General features: G+C 43.6%; 1 protein-coding gene across 2 annotated transcripts in view; it reads right to left on the bottom strand.

Moving 5' to 3' along the window:
• Window positions 1-15,519: 15,519 nt before the first annotated feature.
• The window catches only part of IPCEF1 (interaction protein for cytohesin exchange factors 1), a 202,401-nt gene continuing 199,406 nt past the window's right edge, over window positions 15,520-18,514 (bottom strand). Inside the window, exon 12 of one of the 2 annotated variants that reach the window (XM_025383395.1) lies at window positions 15,520-15,950. In XM_025383395.1, coding sequence (XP_025239180.1) covers window positions 15,738-15,950 — 213 coding nt within the window. In that variant the 3' untranslated portion in view covers window positions 15,520-15,737. The remainder of the gene's footprint in view (window positions 15,951-18,514) is intronic. The other variant, XM_025383396.1, reaches the window with a different exon arrangement.

Here is an 18,514-nt window from a genome sequence, read left to right as displayed (position 1 = left end):
CCATCTCTACTACATATACAAAAATTAACTGAGCGTGGTGGCGGGTGCCTGTAATCTCAGCTCCTCAGGAGGCTGAGGCACAAGAATCACTTGAACCCAGGAGGCAGAGGTTGTATGAGCTGAGATTGCGCCACGGCACTCTAGCCTGAGCAACAGAATGAGACTCTCTCTCAAAAAAAGAAAAGAAAGAAAGGGGAAGAGGAAATCTACAACCTACTCTGATCAATAATTTCTAATAGTGGGTAACACTTAAATTTCAGTCAAAATTTTTAAGGTATGTAACGGAGTACTTTGTGCATAACATATAAAATCGGTATTTAAAATATGTTGTGTGATTGCTGGTGAATGATTCTGATATTCACTCATATTGGATGATACATTAAGGTGACAGGTTAAGGAAAAGAGCATTTGCATTCTAGTTTCATTCTCAGGGCTGATAAACTATGGTGCAAGGAGAAATACAATATCATCCTTAATATGCTGTGCTTCCCCCTGGGTACCCTTATGAGCATGGAACTGAAAGGGCTTTCCACATGGAAGAGCCATGCTGAGGGGTGGGTAACTGTCCTAGGTCAGGTTCCAGAGAAGAGATGGGGCCAGATATGGGGATTTTTGTTAAAGTGATGCATTGAGGAGGGATCTCAGAAGAAGGGGCATTGGGGAAGGAGGGTGGGGCATGGGAAGTAAGCTAATTAACAAAAGAGTCTGGATAGAAACTAGCTTCCATCTAGTCTTGAGGGCAGCTCTGGAGTCCACTTTGCACCGCAGAGCTGGTTCTATGTTAAGATAAGGGAAATGGACTTTTGTACTCTGCATAAATCAATTATTGGTTACTGGCTGCTGAGGGAGAGGTGGGGAAGGGGAGCAGAAGAACAATCGCTCCAGGGAGGCAGCTGCTATTCAACTAGAGGCAAAGTTCTGGAGGAGGAAGCAATGGGGAGTGGTTAGCAGCCACCATTCGCTGTAATTTGGGTCCGTCTGCCTGGATAAGGGGATCTAAACAGACTGCTGTCAACACCCAGTGGAGTCCATCTCTTGTCTTGCTCATGTTCTCTTGCTTTTCACATTGTTTGCTACATAGGAACTATCATGATTTCTGGGGAAAATTCCAAAAGGCAAGTTAGGGTGATGAACAATAGCTGTGTGGGACAATTGGTCCTAAAGCCTTCAGTGATACATTATCTCCCTCCTACACAACACGTTCTAGATTTCCCTTCACTTGCATTTCTGCTGTTTGGTGTCCCAGGCCCTCATCCCTGAACTGTTTGAGCCCCTGCTCACCATATACTTATCAGGCCAGTTGCTTCACTGGGCAAGTTATAACTGAGTGTGGGCATAGGCATACCAAGAGATACCCTAATAGATCGTGTGAGTGCCAACCATACTCTTCCCTCTTCTATTAATAAACAGCAAATCCTACCTCCTCATGATTATCAATAATCCCTGCCAGCTGGTAAATCCTTTTAGTGCCACCGATCTCCTAGCATCAGGAACCCAAAGGAACCAAGTGGCAGGCATAGGTTTACTGGAATTCTTACAGCATCCTCTAGTGGGAACAGGACCTCTGTATCCAGAGAGCCTAAAGTTGTAGGGATGGGAAACACAAATCCCAGGTTGATCACTTGTAGTGATGAAGAGATAGTCCAGTCCTATTTTCACCCCTCGGTTCCTTGACCTATATAATTCAGCCAATTGGGGTCAGAGTACCATATAATGGCCAGTTTTTTAAAGTATACTATATTCTGAAGGCTGATGCTCCATTCTCACAAGGTGTCTTCCACCGGCAGGTGCCTTACCTGCACCTTCAAGAGACTTTTTCAAGGCTCTTTCAGGCCAGCGGCTTCTGAATGGAACAGCATGTGATAGAACCACATGATCCCATGATTATGTGCCCACTGCCTCACTTCCTTAGCCATACAGTGGGATCCCATGCATAGATCAAACATTCTGTGAGCCCTGGAATATTAGTGTTGACTGAGGCACTGTATCAAGGAAAGGCCAATCCGGGTGAAATCCTTGTCTTTCGTAGTCAGATTGAAACACTGCCTTTTCCCAGATTGAAGGAGTCCAAGCTAATCAACTTTCCAACAAGTGTCTGGTTGATGTCCCCAAAACATGATACCATATTGGGGCTCTGCATTGACTTTTATTAATAGCAGGCAAGTCATCCAGCAGCAGCAGTAGCTTGCAGCCTTAGTGAGTGTGTGCACGTCTGGGGGCCATGGTGCCCCTCCATCTCTGCCACCATGTCTTCTCTGTTCATGAGCTCATGCACATGTCAACAGAGAAACTAGCAGACATCGCTGACTGACTCATCCTGCCTGCGTGCTTCTTCTGAAAGGGATGCTCTCTGGTAGGTATTTTCATTCAACATAAAGATCAGATCATCAACATTATGCCCACTCCCACAGGTACCTCCACAAGCCTCTCCCCAAGACCTCCTTGTCCACTGTGTTCCTTGGGCCACTTCTCTCTCCACACAACATGGATGGCAAGATGTGTTACATAAAGCTCTGCCCCATGGAACACTTTCCATTCACCACTGGCTTTCAGAGTCACCCATAAGAGAGGCTGTAGGGCAGTCGTAGCCCATTTTTGGCTTGAACTCACCTATCAAGCTGACCCATTAGTGAACTAAGTTCAGGCATTTTTTCCTCTGTTTGATGATGAGAACTTTCCCACAAGGTCAAATGTGTTGCAAGATGAGAGGTGACTATGTAATAGTGGTAACTAATATAGGTGTCTGGGTCACCAGTTTATGTGAATTTCTTGTGCCCTCTGCAGCTGCTTGAGCCCAATCCTGGATGTACCACTTCCATTTTATAATGAAGTGCTTCCAGGCTAACCTAGTCTAACAGTACCCAGCTCTTGACGGTTAGTCCTAGCTGCAATGTTAGCTGATAGCCCCTGGTTAGACACTCTATCATGGTTAGTGCCTACCAGGGCTACATAGCATGTCAGGATATATTTTCTAGTGGTGGCCCATTCTCTGTTGCAGATGGCATGGACTTGCTCCAGAACCCTAGGGATCTGTCCTATGACTCCCTATTGGAGATTGCCAGGGACTCCACGTTTCTTCTGTACTGTATCTACCTCTACTACCATGGGATCTGCTAAGCCATATGGCCCTCAAAATAGGACTACTTATACCACAACCTGTTCCCACTGTACAGCCCATTCTTGTTCCACCCAAAACAAGAAGCTTCCCATATCACCCAATGAATGAAGTCAGAACAATCTTCCTAAGTATAGACTATGTTGCCTAGAAAACTTGAACAGCCCCACCAAGTATGGTGCTTCTTTCTTACTGGTAGAAGTGCAAGGTGCAATAAATTGTTCTTTACTTTGGATGAGATGCCCCGGCTTGACGTAGCCCATTGGACCTCTAACTACTTCACGTATCTGGCAGGCCCCTGAATCTTTATAGAGTTTCTCGCTCACTCTGGAGTTATTGTGTCTAACCATCGTCTTCAGAGTACATGCCACTTCTTACTCATCAAACTCTTAGTGTTTATTACATGATAACATCAATAGAGTGAACCAATGTAATGGTCTGTGGAATGTCCAAATGGTTTAGGTACCTTTTGACTATATTGTGACACATAGCAGGAGAATTAATATAGCCCTGAGGTAAGACCATAAATGCATATTGTCACCCCTTCCATATAAATGTGAAATGTCTCTGATCCTCCTTCATGATGGTTATTTAAAAGAATGCACTCACCTAGCCAAAGTCTATGCACTTGAGTCTGTAATCTGCTCTAGGAAAATCCCACATCTAGCACAGTAACTACAAGTGGAGCTATAACTTGGTTGAGTTTGCAGGAACCTACTGTAATTTGCCACATCCATCGGGGTTTTTCAGAGACCAAAGTGGTGAATTGAATAGGTGTAAGTGGGGACCATTACGCTTGTATTCTTAAAGTCATTAAGAGTGGCATTAATCTCTGCCAATTCCCTTAGATGTAATACGGATTATTATTTACTATCTTTCCTGAGAGAGGTAGCTTCAAAAACTTCTATTTGGCCTGTGACTGCTATTATTGGTCAAAGAACCAACACATGAATTCTTCCAACTGCTAGGTCTGGCTATTCCAATTATACATTTAGAAACCATTGAGAACAAAGGTCATTTATTACTTGACCTCTGTATACCCCTACCTTAACACAGAGGCCATGTTATTTTTTTTAGTGGTTCCTGGGAATTAGAAACAATGTGGGCCCTGTATACAACTTCTCTTGAAAGATTTACGTATTCCCCTTCCCCACTGTACAGTTGCCCTAGTAAATGGTTATAGGTTCCTTTGGGAAGGACTAGGGGAATTACCTGTATCTTATCTCAGGGTGTATTAGTTCATTTCCACACTGCTGTGAAGACATACCCAAGACTGGGTAATTTATAAAGAAAAGAGATTGATTGGCTCACAGTTCCACATGGCTGGGGAGGCCTCAGGAAATTTACAATCATGGCAGAAGGGGAAGCAAACACATCTTTCTTCACGGCAGCAGAAGAGAGAAGTGCAGTGCAAAGGAGAGCGGGAAAGTCTCTTATAAAACCATCAGATCTTATGAGAACTCACTCACTATCACAAGAACAGCATGGGGGTAACTGTCCCCATGATTCAATTACCTTCCCCCATCCCTCCCATGACATGTGGGATTATGGGAACTACAATTCAAGATGAGATCTGGGTGGGGGCTCAAAGCCTACCCATATCACGTGGTGTTGTTAAAATCATCTTCCTCATGAGAAACAGCCTCCTCTTGAGGGTTAGGTCTCAAAACTGAACAAGGGATTGTGACTTTCTTTTGAGGCAGCTGGCTTCAACCTTCTGCGTATCCACTCTGGATTGTGTGTGGGGGGGGGGGGGGGGGGAGACAGAGAGAGAGAGAGAGAGAAACTTCCCATATATCTTGTCTTTAGAAATGCCACAATCTATTGTTCTATTAGCAATCTCCCAAGATCTTCCAAGATCCATATGGTTGGTCCCATATGGTCAAGGCCCCAGGTTGCCATTCCAGCCTTGTGCCTGCTACAGTAGTTCTGAATACCTTGCTTATGACTATAAAGTGCTACCATCTGGCCTCTACTATTCCAGAATTCTGTCATCCCCATTGCTTCTAGATAGTTATTTTCCCTCACAGCATCTCCTGACAGCTCCCACCTCCACAGGACAGCCACCATATGCTTTTTAATGATGCTAATAGCCCCCTCACCAGTGCATCCCAATTGCTTTGGCAAATACTGTCCCACCAAGGCACATTATCTGCTAGTGGGTTTCCTGGTTTAATAATTCAATTTTTTTTTAGTTTTTCCCCTACTTCTCTGGGCATTTGCATCCCTTCCTCCACAATCTGCCTGGCAGTTCTGGCATCTCATCTTCATTAAATTTGGGACACCATTTTCCAGGCTTTCAAGGAGAGTCATTTCAGCAGCATATTAGTCTCCCAGGACTTTTGCCCAGCATGAATTCTTGTGGCAGACAACACTGATGGTATATTAAGCCTATATTAATAACCTCTCCCTTGTCTTGCTTGATATTTTGTTCTTGCTTCCCTTGATCCAACCTTCAGGATCTACTCCCAGGCGTTGCGTACTGGTTCCTGCCAGTGAGTCAGAAGCTTCTGCAGTTACTTGATGTATAAGTGCCTTCCTCCTTTAGTCGGACTAGCCCTTCCCCCATTGGCTAATGCTGTTTGGTCCTACTGACAAATAGGCAGCCAAGATGGGGAAATTGGGAGACAGCCTAGCAAGGCCAGGCATTGTCTTATAAGGTCCCTGCCTCACGGGAACCCTCTGGGTAGTTTTCAAGCCTGGGGGCTTGGAGCCCTATGTCCCAATAAGGAGGAGTCCACTTCTGTTGCAGGCTCAGACATTTCAGGTGAACCTGGGGATTCACATTTCTCAAGCTTCTTTACCTGTGCATCCCCATTCCAAGTCTCAGGGCCTTGTTCCTTCTCCGTCAAGATCCTGACTTTGACATTGAAGACTGGCCGAGGCCAAGGGTTTAATCTTCTTTGAAATTCTGTCACCCTTGTACCTGATTTTCAACTCTTTCTGCCTTCGGACTACAGAAGATTAGTATTAATCATTAGTATCTCTCTGAATGTTGCTCAAAGAGCCACTCTCCATCGCTTTGCTTCAAATTGTGAATAGACCTGAGCCTGTTATTCGAGCCTGTTCCTCTTATCGATGCACCAGTGGCACTCAGCAACTGTTTTCCCCCATACCTGTCAAACACCAGAGACATGGCCCCGGCTTGTCCACCCTCTTCCTCCCGTGTCTTGTCTCTGGTCACCACAGGTAAAAGTCTCGGCAACCACAGACCACAGGAGGTGTTGTCCCAATTGGCATGCAGCTGGCTTTGCAACCAAGTAGCACCCATCTCTCTTATTCCATCCTTACAGTCTGTATCCTGGGTCCTTTCCAGTACTAACCGCCTTAGGCTGGAAGCAAAGCCTGAGAAATGAAGTCTTAGGACTGTGATTTATTGAAAGAATGCTTTCAGAAGGGAGTGAAGGAAGCAAGATAGGACAAAGGGGTGGGAGAAGCTAAGCAAGGCTGTGACCTCAGTTGTGGACCAGATTCAGCCTGGTCCCTGGGGGAAGCCCTGGAGCACGCATCCTACCGCAGAATTGCTTCCATTATGAGACAAGGGCAAGAGAGGGGCAGGGCCTTTTACACCACATCTGTCAGTCATTGGTTGTGGCCGCCATGGTTGGGGATGGGGAGCATAACCTCCTAACCTGAGTGGTTTCCATGTAGCTGAGGGAAATTTTCTGAAGAAGGAACATGCTATAAGCTGCAAAAACTCACAGCCACTGGGGAATGAAAGCTCTGGCCAGGTAAAGGGATCTGGGCAGGGCATCAACAGCAACCACAGCAAGAACCTTTGGCATGGGGACAATAACGTGCTAAATCTCCAGGCACCCTGTTTGCCTGGGAATTTTGTTCCTTCCCCACACCTCCTACCTCCTAGAAATGCCAAGATATGCTCAGAAGAGACTCCAGGGTTGATGTTGTGTTTATGCCTTCCTAGAATACATGACTGGAAAAACCAGCAGACTGGCATCAAGGAATTAGCTATAGATCCAGGTTGGTTCATTTGTTTGAAGAGAAACAACAAACAGAGGGCCGGGCGCGGTGGCTCACGCCTGTAAGTCTCAGCACTTTGGGAGGCTGAGGTGGGTGGATCGCTGGAGGCCAGAAGTTTAAGACCAGCCTGGGCAACATGCTGAAACCCCGTCTCTACTAAAAATACAGAAAAGTTAGCCGGGTATGGTGGTGCAGGCCTGTAATCCCAGCTACTCACGAAGCTGAAGCACAAGAATTGCTTGACCCTGGGAGACAGAGGTGGCAGTGAGCCAAGATCATGCCACTGCACTCCAGCCGACAGAGTGAGACTGTGGGGAAAAAAAAAAAAAGAAAAGAAAAGAAAAGAAAGAGAGAGAGAAACAAAGGAGAAATAAAGAAGAAAAAGAAAGACAGAAAGAGGGAGGGAGGGAGGGAGGGAGGGAGGGAGGAAGGAAGGAAGGAAGGAAGGAAGGAAGGAAGGAAGGAAGGAAGGAAGGAAGGAAAGAAGGGAGAGAGAGAGAAAGAAAGAAGAAAAGAAAGAAAGAAAGAAAGAAAGAAAGAAAGAAAGAAAGAAAGAAAAGAAAGAAAAGAAAGAGAGGAAAGGAAGAAAGAAAGAAAAAAGAAAGAGAAAGAAAGAAGGAAGGAAGGAAGGAAAGAGAAAGAAAAAAGAAAGAGAAGAAAGAAAAAAGAAAGAAAGAAGAAAGGAAGGAAGGAAGGGAAAGGAAGGGAAGGGAAGAAGGAAGGAAGGAAGGAAGGAAGGAAGGAAGGAAGGAAGGAAGGAAGGAAGGGAGGGAGGGTATAATGTTCAGGTTGTGGTTACACAGGTCAGGACCAGTGAAATTCTGTATTATCCATGCCTTTTAACATCAACATCCACTCAGAAAAGCCCCCTCACACTGTCGTGGGGAAGAGCTACAGATTAGGTTGAATCCATCAGTCTGACATGGCACCAAGCAAATCATAAACCTGAGATGTTAAGGCCTAAATTATCCTTTGCTTGGTGATACTTGATTCTCAAAAGTGATTTTGTAATGCTTTGTCTTTAAATGCAGGTATTGTAAAAATCTGATTTGCTAATTAAAATACTGTCCCCATTGCACCTGTGCACACATAATTTTTATTTTTGTTTTTATTTATTTTATTTTATTTTTTGAGACCAGGTCTTGCTCTGTCACCCAGACTGCAGTGCAGTAGCATGATTATAGCTCACTGTAGCCCTGAAATCCTGGGCTCAAGGGATACTCCTGCCTTAGCCTCTCAAGCAGCTGGGACCTGGGACTACAGGCAAGTTCCACCACACCCAGCTTTTTTTTTTTTTTTACTTTTTTCTTTTCTTTTTCTTTTTTTTAAGAGACAGAGTCTCATTATATCGACCAGTCTGGTCTCAAACTCTTGGCTTCAAGCAATCCTCCCGCCTCAGCCTCCCAAAGTGCTGGGATTGCAAACATGAGCCACGGCTTGCAGCATGTGATTTCTTAAAAGCCAGAAATTTCTTGCTTTTCCCCTCATAAAGATGAATTATCTTTCCTATGGTGAACATATCTTGAAGTCAAATTCAAGTTACATGGTGTGAAAAACGACTTTCATGCTTGTAGCTAAAACGTGGAATTCCTGGGATTTCTGGGAGGTGTTGCTGGTCCACCAGGACTCAACAGGATATCTGAAATGGAGATTTGAGGTAAGCAGGACAGCGTCCAGGCCAGTGTCACTGGAACTTGTGTAGACATAACAAAGGGGAATTTAGGCTGCAAATTGACCGAGCTTAAAATAGATTCACCTGGATTATCCAGGAGAGCCCGCTGTAATCACAAGGGTCCTTAAAAGAGTCAGCCCCATCCAGGACCAGAGGCTCATGCCTGTAATCCCAGCACTTTGGGAGGTCGAAGCAGGCAGATCCCCTGAGGTCAGGAGTTCAAGACCAGCCTGCCCAACATGACGAAGTCCCATCTCCACTAAAAACACAAAAAATTAGCCAGGCGTGGTGGCAGGTCCCTGTAATCCCAGTTACTACTCAGGAGGCTGAGGCAGGACAATCACCTGAACCTAGGAGGCGGAGGTTGCAGTGAGCCAAGATCACACCACTGCACTCCAGCCTGGGTGACAGAGTGAAATTCTGTCAAAAAAAAAAGAAAAAAAAAGGAAAAAAAAGCCCCAGGAGGAGGCAAGGAGAGAAGGAAGGCACGAGGTGCAAGTTGCTGACACTGAAGCTGGAGGAAGAAGCTCAGAGACAAGCAAAGTGGGGCACCTGTAGCCCAGGGAGTGGGCAAAGAAATGGATTCTCCCCCAGAGCCTCCACCAGGAGTGCAACCTTCCTCAAACTGTGAGGTCACAGATTTGTTGAAGCTGCTCTATTTGTGGTAATTTATTATAGCAGCAATAGGAAATAATATAAGATTGTTCCAGAAATCAGGAAACACATAGTACCTATGCCTTTTACTAATCACTTTGGTCTAAAATAATTTTTTTTTTTTTGAGACGGAGTCTCACTCTGTCGCCCAGGCTGGAGTGCAGTGGCCGGATCTCAGCTCACTGCAAGCTCTGCCTCCTGGGTTCACGCCATTCTCCTGCCTCAGCCTCCCAAGGAGCTGGGACTACAGGCGCCCGCCACCTCGCCCAGCTAATTTTTTGTATTTTTTTAGGAGAGACGGGGTTTCACCGTGTTAGCCAGCATGGTCTCGATCTCCTGACCTTGTGATCCGCCCGTCTCGGCCTCCCAAAGTGCTGGGATTACAGGCTTGAGCCACCGCGCCCGGCCGGTCTAAAATAATTTTTACTGCTTCCATGTAGGAGCCTAGAAATATTTGGTGGTGGCAGGACAAAGAAACAGAAGGTGAGCTTGGCTTGTGAGGTGAGAACTGGGAGAGAACGAGGAACAAAATGAAAACTCTGTGTGTGTAGACAGCAGTCAAGGAGCACGAATGAGTTCAAATGCAGCCTGATTCCCTCTAATCAGTGGATCCAAAAGAAAGGCAATATATTAGGCTATTTCATTATTTTCTTTGTTCATTTTCAAATAAATATCTCACATGTTTTAAGGAGCTTGTGCATCACAGTTTGTAACTTTTATAATATGCAAATTTTTTAAATTTTTTGAACAAAATGTGGGTGCCTAGAAATAATAATAATATAATGTGCAAGTCAAATTTAGTGGTCCATAGGCAATTTTTGAAAAATCTAAATATCATTGTATTAATAAACCTGTAACTTGAGAACCACTGGAAAAGATCACATCGGTTATTGTTTAAATAGATTTCCAAAATAATTAGATCTGCTATTTAAAAATAAAAACAAGTCTAGAGTCTAGAAGCGATTTTGATGACTGCCACCAGAGGGCACTGTAGCCTTTGTAGACGATCAAAACGCAGCCATTAAACACTTCCCAGCCACATGTTTATTTCTTTGAGAAGGCAACACTGCAGGACAGAAAATGAACACCAGTAGTATATTTCAACTCTTTTTTTCATGTCATTTTACTAGATATATATTGTTTTTCTTATTTTTATTTTTATCTTACAAGTCAACCTCAAAAACATAAAGCAGGAGAGAAATGAGCCATGCCTCTTTTTTCAGTTCAGAGGGGTAGCTGACACAGGATGAGAGCACAGAAAAACTTAAGCTAAGATTTCCACATTAATATCTTGCCCCCAAACACCATGCAGTGCTAAACGTCACATTCCCATCATGCAAGCACATTAAAATATATGGCGATTAAAACTCCTGGTTTTTATTTTACGGCATTTGCTGTTTCCATGGGGCACACTTCCTTTTTGGGCTAAAGGTAAAAAAAAAAAAAAAAAGTCAAATACAGAGCAGTTAAGTATCCTTACAGCAAGAGAAATATAAAGCTTCTTTCAATGAAGAATCCATTTCAATGTTTTCTAAGTGGTTCTGGGGTCATGTGGGGAAGAACTGAGATGTGTTGAAGAGGCAAGGGAATGTTTCCCAGCTCCACGACACAGAGAAACGTATGTCTGCTCAGTGTCTCATTCAAGGAGACGAGTGGTTTTCTGTGAGGAGAGAAATTACCCGCCTTCCACAGTCCATTTCATACAGGCTGCAAACATTTAGTTTCAGGGGCTTTTGTTTTCAACTATGTATTACAAAACCCTGGGCAGGGCAGTCATCTCCCAGTTCTAGGACTCGATTTCTCCTGTGAGGTATACAAAAAAATCTGGAAGAGAAATAAATTGGAAAACCACAATCGGATATCATATTCTTGTTAGACTGAAGAACAAATGCCCCCTAAAACTTTATGTGGATACGGCAGCTTTTCTGTACTTAACATTACTCATTAAATCATGTATGTGGCTCTATCAAAATACTGTCTTTCGGCCGAGGGTGGTGGCTCACGCCTGTAATCCTAGCACTTTGGGAGACAGAGGCAGGCGGATCACCTGAAGTCAGGAGTTTGAAACCAGCCAGGGCAACATGGTAAACCCCGGTCTCTACTAAAAATATAAAAATTAGCTGGGCGTAGTCCCAGCTACTCTGGAGGCTGAGACAGGAGAATCACTTGAACCCGGGAGGCAGAGGTTGCAGTGAGCTGAGATTGCGCCACTGCACTCCAGCCTGGGCAATAGAGTGAGACTCCATCTAAAAAAAAAAGTCTTTCTTACTAAGAGATAATGTACCTACAAATTTAAACATGGCTTAAATTTGAATAGCACTTCTTTTCAAGACTTAAAAACATTTTTTCTTTGAATCTGTTTCTGTGACATTGTTTGTGACTGCAGTGCTACCTGAGTAAATTATCATGATTACATGAAAAGCAATTAAGAGAAGAAGGTCAAAGGACCAACCTCTAATCACTAACTGGGGTCTCTGACATCTGACAGCACATGCCTCAAAAAGCAAACAAAATAAACACTCTCCATTTCTTTAAATATATGTTTTTCATCCAAGGATCTCACAGCACTTCCCAAGTAGTCTAACGTACAGAAAGAAAGGAAAGGAAACACAGCATGATTAGGTGAAAACTCAATCCACAGACAGCCCGCCAGCAGGTTGAGGCAGGGCCATTAGGAGGAGACTGTGCTCAAGCACAGAGGGCCCCTTAGGTTTCAAACGGAGAATGTAGCCTAACAGCCACCAGGGCCGGCCCTATGCTGAACCCAGTGCAGTGAAACACACACTCCAAGTCAAACTTCTTGGTTTCCTAGTGGGTTGTGTGCCAACAGCAACTTAACAAGGTAACAGGTGAAGCAAGGTGGGGGGCGGAGAGAAGGGAAAGGGCAGAGAGCCGCTGGGAGTCCTGAGACTCAAGTTCCCGCTTTACCACTTGGGGCTCTGGGCCAGGCACTTCACTGTAATAATCCACAATCATCTCACGTAGAGCGTGGGGCAGCGGGAGGGGGCTGAAAACACACCCATTTGCAAACTACAAAGTGCTGTGTAAATCTAAGGCATGGGTTTCACATTGAAATCTGACTCCAGACACAATCTCTTTCTTACACTTCCTGGAGTCTTTGTAATCCTATACTTTAGGAGTCTTTCTAGGCCTTTGATCCTACTCTGAGATTTGAGCTCTTGTGGCAAAGCTAAGAATTCTTTAAAGCAACAGAGGCCCTTCCAATGCAGGGCCTAGCATGTCTATTTGCAATATATTAACCAGTGAGGGCATCCCATCAGGCTCCGTTCTGGATCTACACACTAACAATAGAGGGAAAAGGTCCTCTTCACAACCCCAAAGAGGAGTCCTCTCCAAATCCTAATCTTTAGCAGGTGCCACAGATTTGGATCTACGTGTGCTGAGAGGTTCTCCACTTCCTTCCTGAGCAGCCATGGTTTTCTCTCTCATTCCACAGTTCACAGACACTGTAGAACTGGGTATAGGAGTTGGCCCTTGGACTCCATGAAACTATGCCATGCATTTCAGAGATGACCTAGTCTCAAGAAATATGCTGAAAGTAATCCAGTTTTCCCAATATTCTTTGGACCAGAAAAGTGGCATGAGGCCGAGAGAGAAGCCCAAGCCTTCCTACATTGAGTGTGATGGCAAGTGCCATCCACTCTCCCTCTCACTCCTGTCTATCTCCCCACCCACGTCTTAGTGTCCACAGTCTAGGCTGAGAACTCACAGAAGCAGCCCTACTTTGGAGTACAACCTGGTCAAAAGCAAAAGAATTTACAGGGGGAAAAACACGAATGAGCAGGCAATGGGGCTCCAGAAAGCCAGGTGCAAAATTGTGAAGTTCAGTTTTGCTTTCACTTTGGGAAGCTCTGCAGTCAGCTTTAACTAGCAAAGCGAAAACTTCTAGGCTAACGTTCTTGACGTATCTTTGACAAATAACTTTAAGCCTTGGCTATGTAATCCCAGGGATCTTTTTTGCCTTTAAGTTTGAATGGTACTAAAGGAGTTTACATTGAAAGGCTGGGGAAATATGTCTTCAAGAGAAGCCAAAGGAAAGCATTCGAAGGTATTCACAAACCCTGCTCAAAAGTGTCTGGAGCTCTTCAATTTAAGAAAAACTGGAAGTCTACAGGTTGGTGTTGCAAACCAAAGAAAAATAAATGGAAAGGTACTTTGTGTCACACTGTTATTTCTGCTATTGTTATTTGCCGTTCCTTCAATACTCTTTACATTGCCAATCCTAAATAATTTCCCTTCTAGTATCTGCTAATCACAGAAAGAATCAGTAGTTTCCAGGGCCAAAAGGTTAAAGCACTGCTCTCCCAGACCAGGGCATCAGGGTGCAATCTGAGGATCCGAATGTTCCCTCCGTCAGGTCACCACAGGTCAAACTCATCTTCACTAGCTTCCCTAGGTGGAGAAGTACCCACATGTTTGCTGGGCCAAACTGATTGGCCTGGCCTCTTATCTTAGAGAAGCTTCTAGTAGCTTCTTGTTTTTTATTTTTATTTCTTAATGCTAAGGTTGTTTTTTGTTTCTTTGTTTGTTTGTTTGTTTACAGAGTATTAAGGCTTCTTAGTAAAGCTTGGGGAAATAACTATTTCCATTTTGTTTGCAGATATAATTCAAGTGGTTTCTTCCGTTTGAATGTCAAGCCACACTTTGAAGCTATAAAACAAAATAGGTTATGTCAACAATTTGTTACGGGTAGGCAGGGCCAACATGGGTACTCGGTGGGTTGTGGTTATTCCTATGATGAGAAATATTCATGGTGATTAGTAAGGGAAGACTTTCATATTGTTTCTCTATGAGCTCTCTTTACCACAATGATTTCCAAATTTCTATTAGTCTTTAATGAAAAGATGACATTAGTTGTGTTGCCTTTGATCTAAGGTTTGCAGGCATAAATGGCGCAAAGCTTAAAGTTTATTTAATAGAAAGGATAATCTAAGATGAAAATCCTTTTCTGGTTAAAAGAGTGACTGACAAGAGATAGAAATCTAAATGTACGAGCTCATGGGGTTTGGGGTGGGGAAGAAAAAGAAAAATTATGAATGCATGCCCCATTTTTTCCCCACAAGATTTCCTGAGCATTCCTCAGACATTATAGTGCAACATCGTAACACCAGTGAATCAACAGTATTTCTATTTTTCTCAAGCAAAAAAGTCTAGACTCATCAAATATATACTAAGCACAATATATAATAGTATATCATCTTTTAAAACACTAGTAATTTGAACTTCTATAAATATATTTAAATAACAAACATAGATAGCTATTCACATAGCACACAAGTGACATATAAACATACAAAAATAAAACCATCATGTTTAACTCCTTTGTTGTTTCCGTGGGTTTTTGTTTTGTTTTTGTTTTTTTTGGGGTTTTTTTGTTTTTTTTTTTTTGAGTAAAGATATTAAAACAATTCAGATGCCAAAGTCATCTTGTCAATATTGATCCTGGGAAATCTGGATATAAATTCACACTATGTATAGGGATCACAGCCAAGGACAAGAGCAGTAGACATTCTTTGCTGGACATATTACTATCTCCTACCGCTGAGTAGGAAAGTTCGAAGGGAGTAGAGGTCGCCAATTGTGATGAGATGTTTTCTCTAGCTGTTGTAAGGAAAGGAAACATTAATCAGATCCCCTAACCTGCACAAAGTGTGAAAACACTAAGCTGTCCTTTGAGTGAGTGGAATATGGAACACGCCTCCTCCTTCAGCTCTCCCACACGCCACTGTCTATCAAGTATTTCCCAACACGTGGAAAAGGCACCACCATTCTATACCAAAGGCAAGGAATTTTTGCCCTGCAACACCACGTTTGTCCTTGCAGTCACTGCTATGGAAAACATTCCTCCACTCAAAAAGTGATTTGGGCCACACAGCTTCCCAGCCAAGTGGCATATGTACATTCTTCTTTTGAAAAACAGAATGTTTCCATGGACAATTATTCCTGGTAAAATTTGATTTTCGTCCATAGCATTCTCTGGAGAGCAAGGAACAGAACAGACATTTCTCACATCCCTCCTAGAGCCCTGCATCACCGTGAGCTCCCAGTAGGAACACAAAAAACGCCTTTCAACTGAACTCAATCATTCCAGTCTCAATGGATGCGTTACGACTGGAATGAGGAGCCCTGGTGTATTTGGTGATTATCTTCATGTAAGGTGCATCTTTAGATGGGAAGCTGATGCTTGAAGGACTGGGATTCAGTTTTCCTTTTAAGGAAAAATGTAAGCTTTTGCAATATCTTGAAGAGTTGCTCGTGATAAAATATAAGAGGCTAAAACCCTGACTTTGTGTCTCAAATGGAATTTTCAACACAGGGAGAAGAAAGTGATTTCTTGAGTTCCTGGGGGGTGTCATCAGTGTCATCAGGGGAAGGCGAAGCCCGCTGCTGCTGATAGATGTCCTGGATCAGCAGGGTGTTCATGACTTTCCACTCTCTGTATTTCCTGGCTGTCAGCTTCGGGTCATCCAGCAACTGGTTAATCATGGCCAGATCATGTTCTTTACACTGTGCGAGTAGAAAAAAAGGGGAAGGGGGGATGTTGAGAGTGTCTTAATTTACATAAACCATCTTTACCAACTCTTTTACAAGTACACATATACATTCACATAAAATTACCAAAGCATTTTTGCACGTTCATATTCTAATTCCCGCATCAAGCCTAACAAATACGACATTTGTTTGCATATGCTAGCCGCAAAGAAGTGAAGTATCCCACCCAAGAGTTGGTGGAAGATCTAGACATATAGCAAAGGTCTTCTATGGTGCCTTTCCCTGACCAATCCATGATTCCACACCGCAGTAACAATTATACCTTGGTGTGGGACTCATGCCTCCTAAAACTTATCACTGAAGGTATTAGCATTTCATGGACTATTCAAACTTCGCTAAGTAAAATTGGAACGTAACACTTTACCTAGGACATAAGGCAACATAAAATATATCTTTTAAGATTTTATTGAATTATCTTTATTTTAATAAATGCCATTAATTTAATTAATGTACACAGACTAAATACACAGGTTATCTTTCTAGTCAAAGAAGAGGCTACTAACCTTCCATCAAAACAGTATGTATTCCAATAATATTAATAAACAACCTATTGGTGCTATTCCACTCTGCCTCCTCTGTAACCAATGACACACATTTCTGAAATGTCTAGCTCAGCTTAGAGTTTTCTATAGACAAGGAATGGAGTAAAAATAAGATGTTCATCCTCCATATTAAAAACAAATATTCAGCCCTGACAATTGTATCTCAAATCTATGCCTGTTTTCTCTATCCCTGACCATAGTCCTAAGAGTGGATATCCAGTTCAGTGTATCACACCTGATCTGCTGACACAGCCTCCTGAGCAAGACCACTGCCTCCAGTGCCCACATCAACTCCACCTCCACTTAGCAGAGCAGGGAGGCATCGAGATGCCGAGTGCCCCTCATGGATCCCCTTACACCAAAGGCTCTTCACCTGCACTGGCACCATTTGTTGATACTCTGCTTCCTTCTGACTTTCCAGTCTAATGTACTGGCGTGCATTTTCTCACCCACACAACACTAGCTCACACCTCCGTGTCGTTGTGCCACATGGAGACTCTTCCTTGCCTTTCTTCACCTGATAAACTCTAATTTCTAGAGTTTCTTTTACAGAGAACACTTTCCAATTTTTCTTTACCCAATTCTTTTCTTTTCTTTTTTCTTTTTTCTTTTTTTTTTTTTTTTTTTTGAGACAGTCTCACTCTGTTGCCCAGGCTGGAGAGCAGTGGCCTGATCTCAGCTCACTGCAACCTCCGCCTCCCAGGTTCAAGCGATTCTCCTGCCTCAACCTCCTGAGTAGCTGGGATTACAGGCGTGCGCCACCACACCCGGCTAATTTTTCTATTTTTAGTAGAGACAGGGTTTTGCCATGTTGGCCAGGCTGGTCTCAAAATCCTGACCTCAAGTGATACACCCGCCTCAACCTCCCAAAGTGCTGGGATTACAGGCGTGAGCCACTGCGCCCGGCCCACCCAATTTTTCATAACCCGTAAATCTTACTCACCTGAGGCATCACATTATAAAGGAAACCTCCCCCGCACCTCCAAAATTGGACTGATGAGCTTTTAAGTGTTTATGTTCTCGTGCCTTCCAGTGAAGCCCTCTGAGAACTTACCAATGTACATTTAGGTATTTACGGATAAGTCATGGCCCCTCTTCTAAAGCTTAAAGAAGATGACAAGAAACATTTCCTTCATCCCTGTATTCCCTGCACCTAACACAATGCCAAGTGCCATGTGGACATTCAACTAATGCATGTGATTGAACCACCCTTTTTGACTATACCCAGGAAAGCATGTGTGAAGCTAAAACTTCACAACCACTGCCAGCAAGTGGATTTTCACTACTCTCCGGTCATCACACTTTCACATCCCTTTTCTGGCAGTCTCCCAAATAACTATTTCAAAACCTCTTCTCATCTCAAACCCCCTCTCTCATCCTCACTCACAGCTGATGGCCTTGCTGTCTCTTTTTTGAGGAAACGGAAGCCATCAGAAGAGCACTTCTCCCAAGTTCCTATTGCCCATGAACTACATGGATACAAATATATGCTGCCTTCCGCCCTGTTCACAAAGACGGAACATCTGTGCTCCTAGCAAAGCCCAGTCCGTCCACTTGGGTACAATGGCCCCAACTCTCCTACTTGAGAAATTCATCCCAGCAATTATCTTCTCTCCTGTGACTCACCAACTTCCCAGATCCCCTCCAGCAGTTTCACTGGTATACATGTTCACTGTTATTTCTTCCATCTTAAAATTCCTCTCTGCCACCAAATCCCTGTCCAGCTAATGCTCCACTTTCTCCCTGTCTCCAATGGCCCATTCTTCATAGATTCAGTCCCACCAGGCTTTGGCCCCCACCGTTCACCAAAACTGCTCTTGTGAAGACCATCAGTGACCTCCATGTTGTTAAATCCATAATCCATTAAATCAATGTTAAACCAATGATCCAACTTCAACTTATTTATCAGCAGCACCTAAACCTATTGACTACTCCTCCTTCTTGAACACTTTCGTCATTGTGCTCCTGTGACACATT

Source organism: Theropithecus gelada, chromosome 4 (assembly GCF_003255815.1).
Source record: "Theropithecus gelada isolate Dixy chromosome 4, Tgel_1.0, whole genome shotgun sequence".
Taxonomy (NCBI): Eukaryota; Metazoa; Chordata; class Mammalia; order Primates; family Cercopithecidae; genus Theropithecus; species Theropithecus gelada.
The sequence above is the reverse complement of the archived record's forward strand: the minus strand, read 5'-3'. Positions and strand labels throughout refer to the sequence as shown.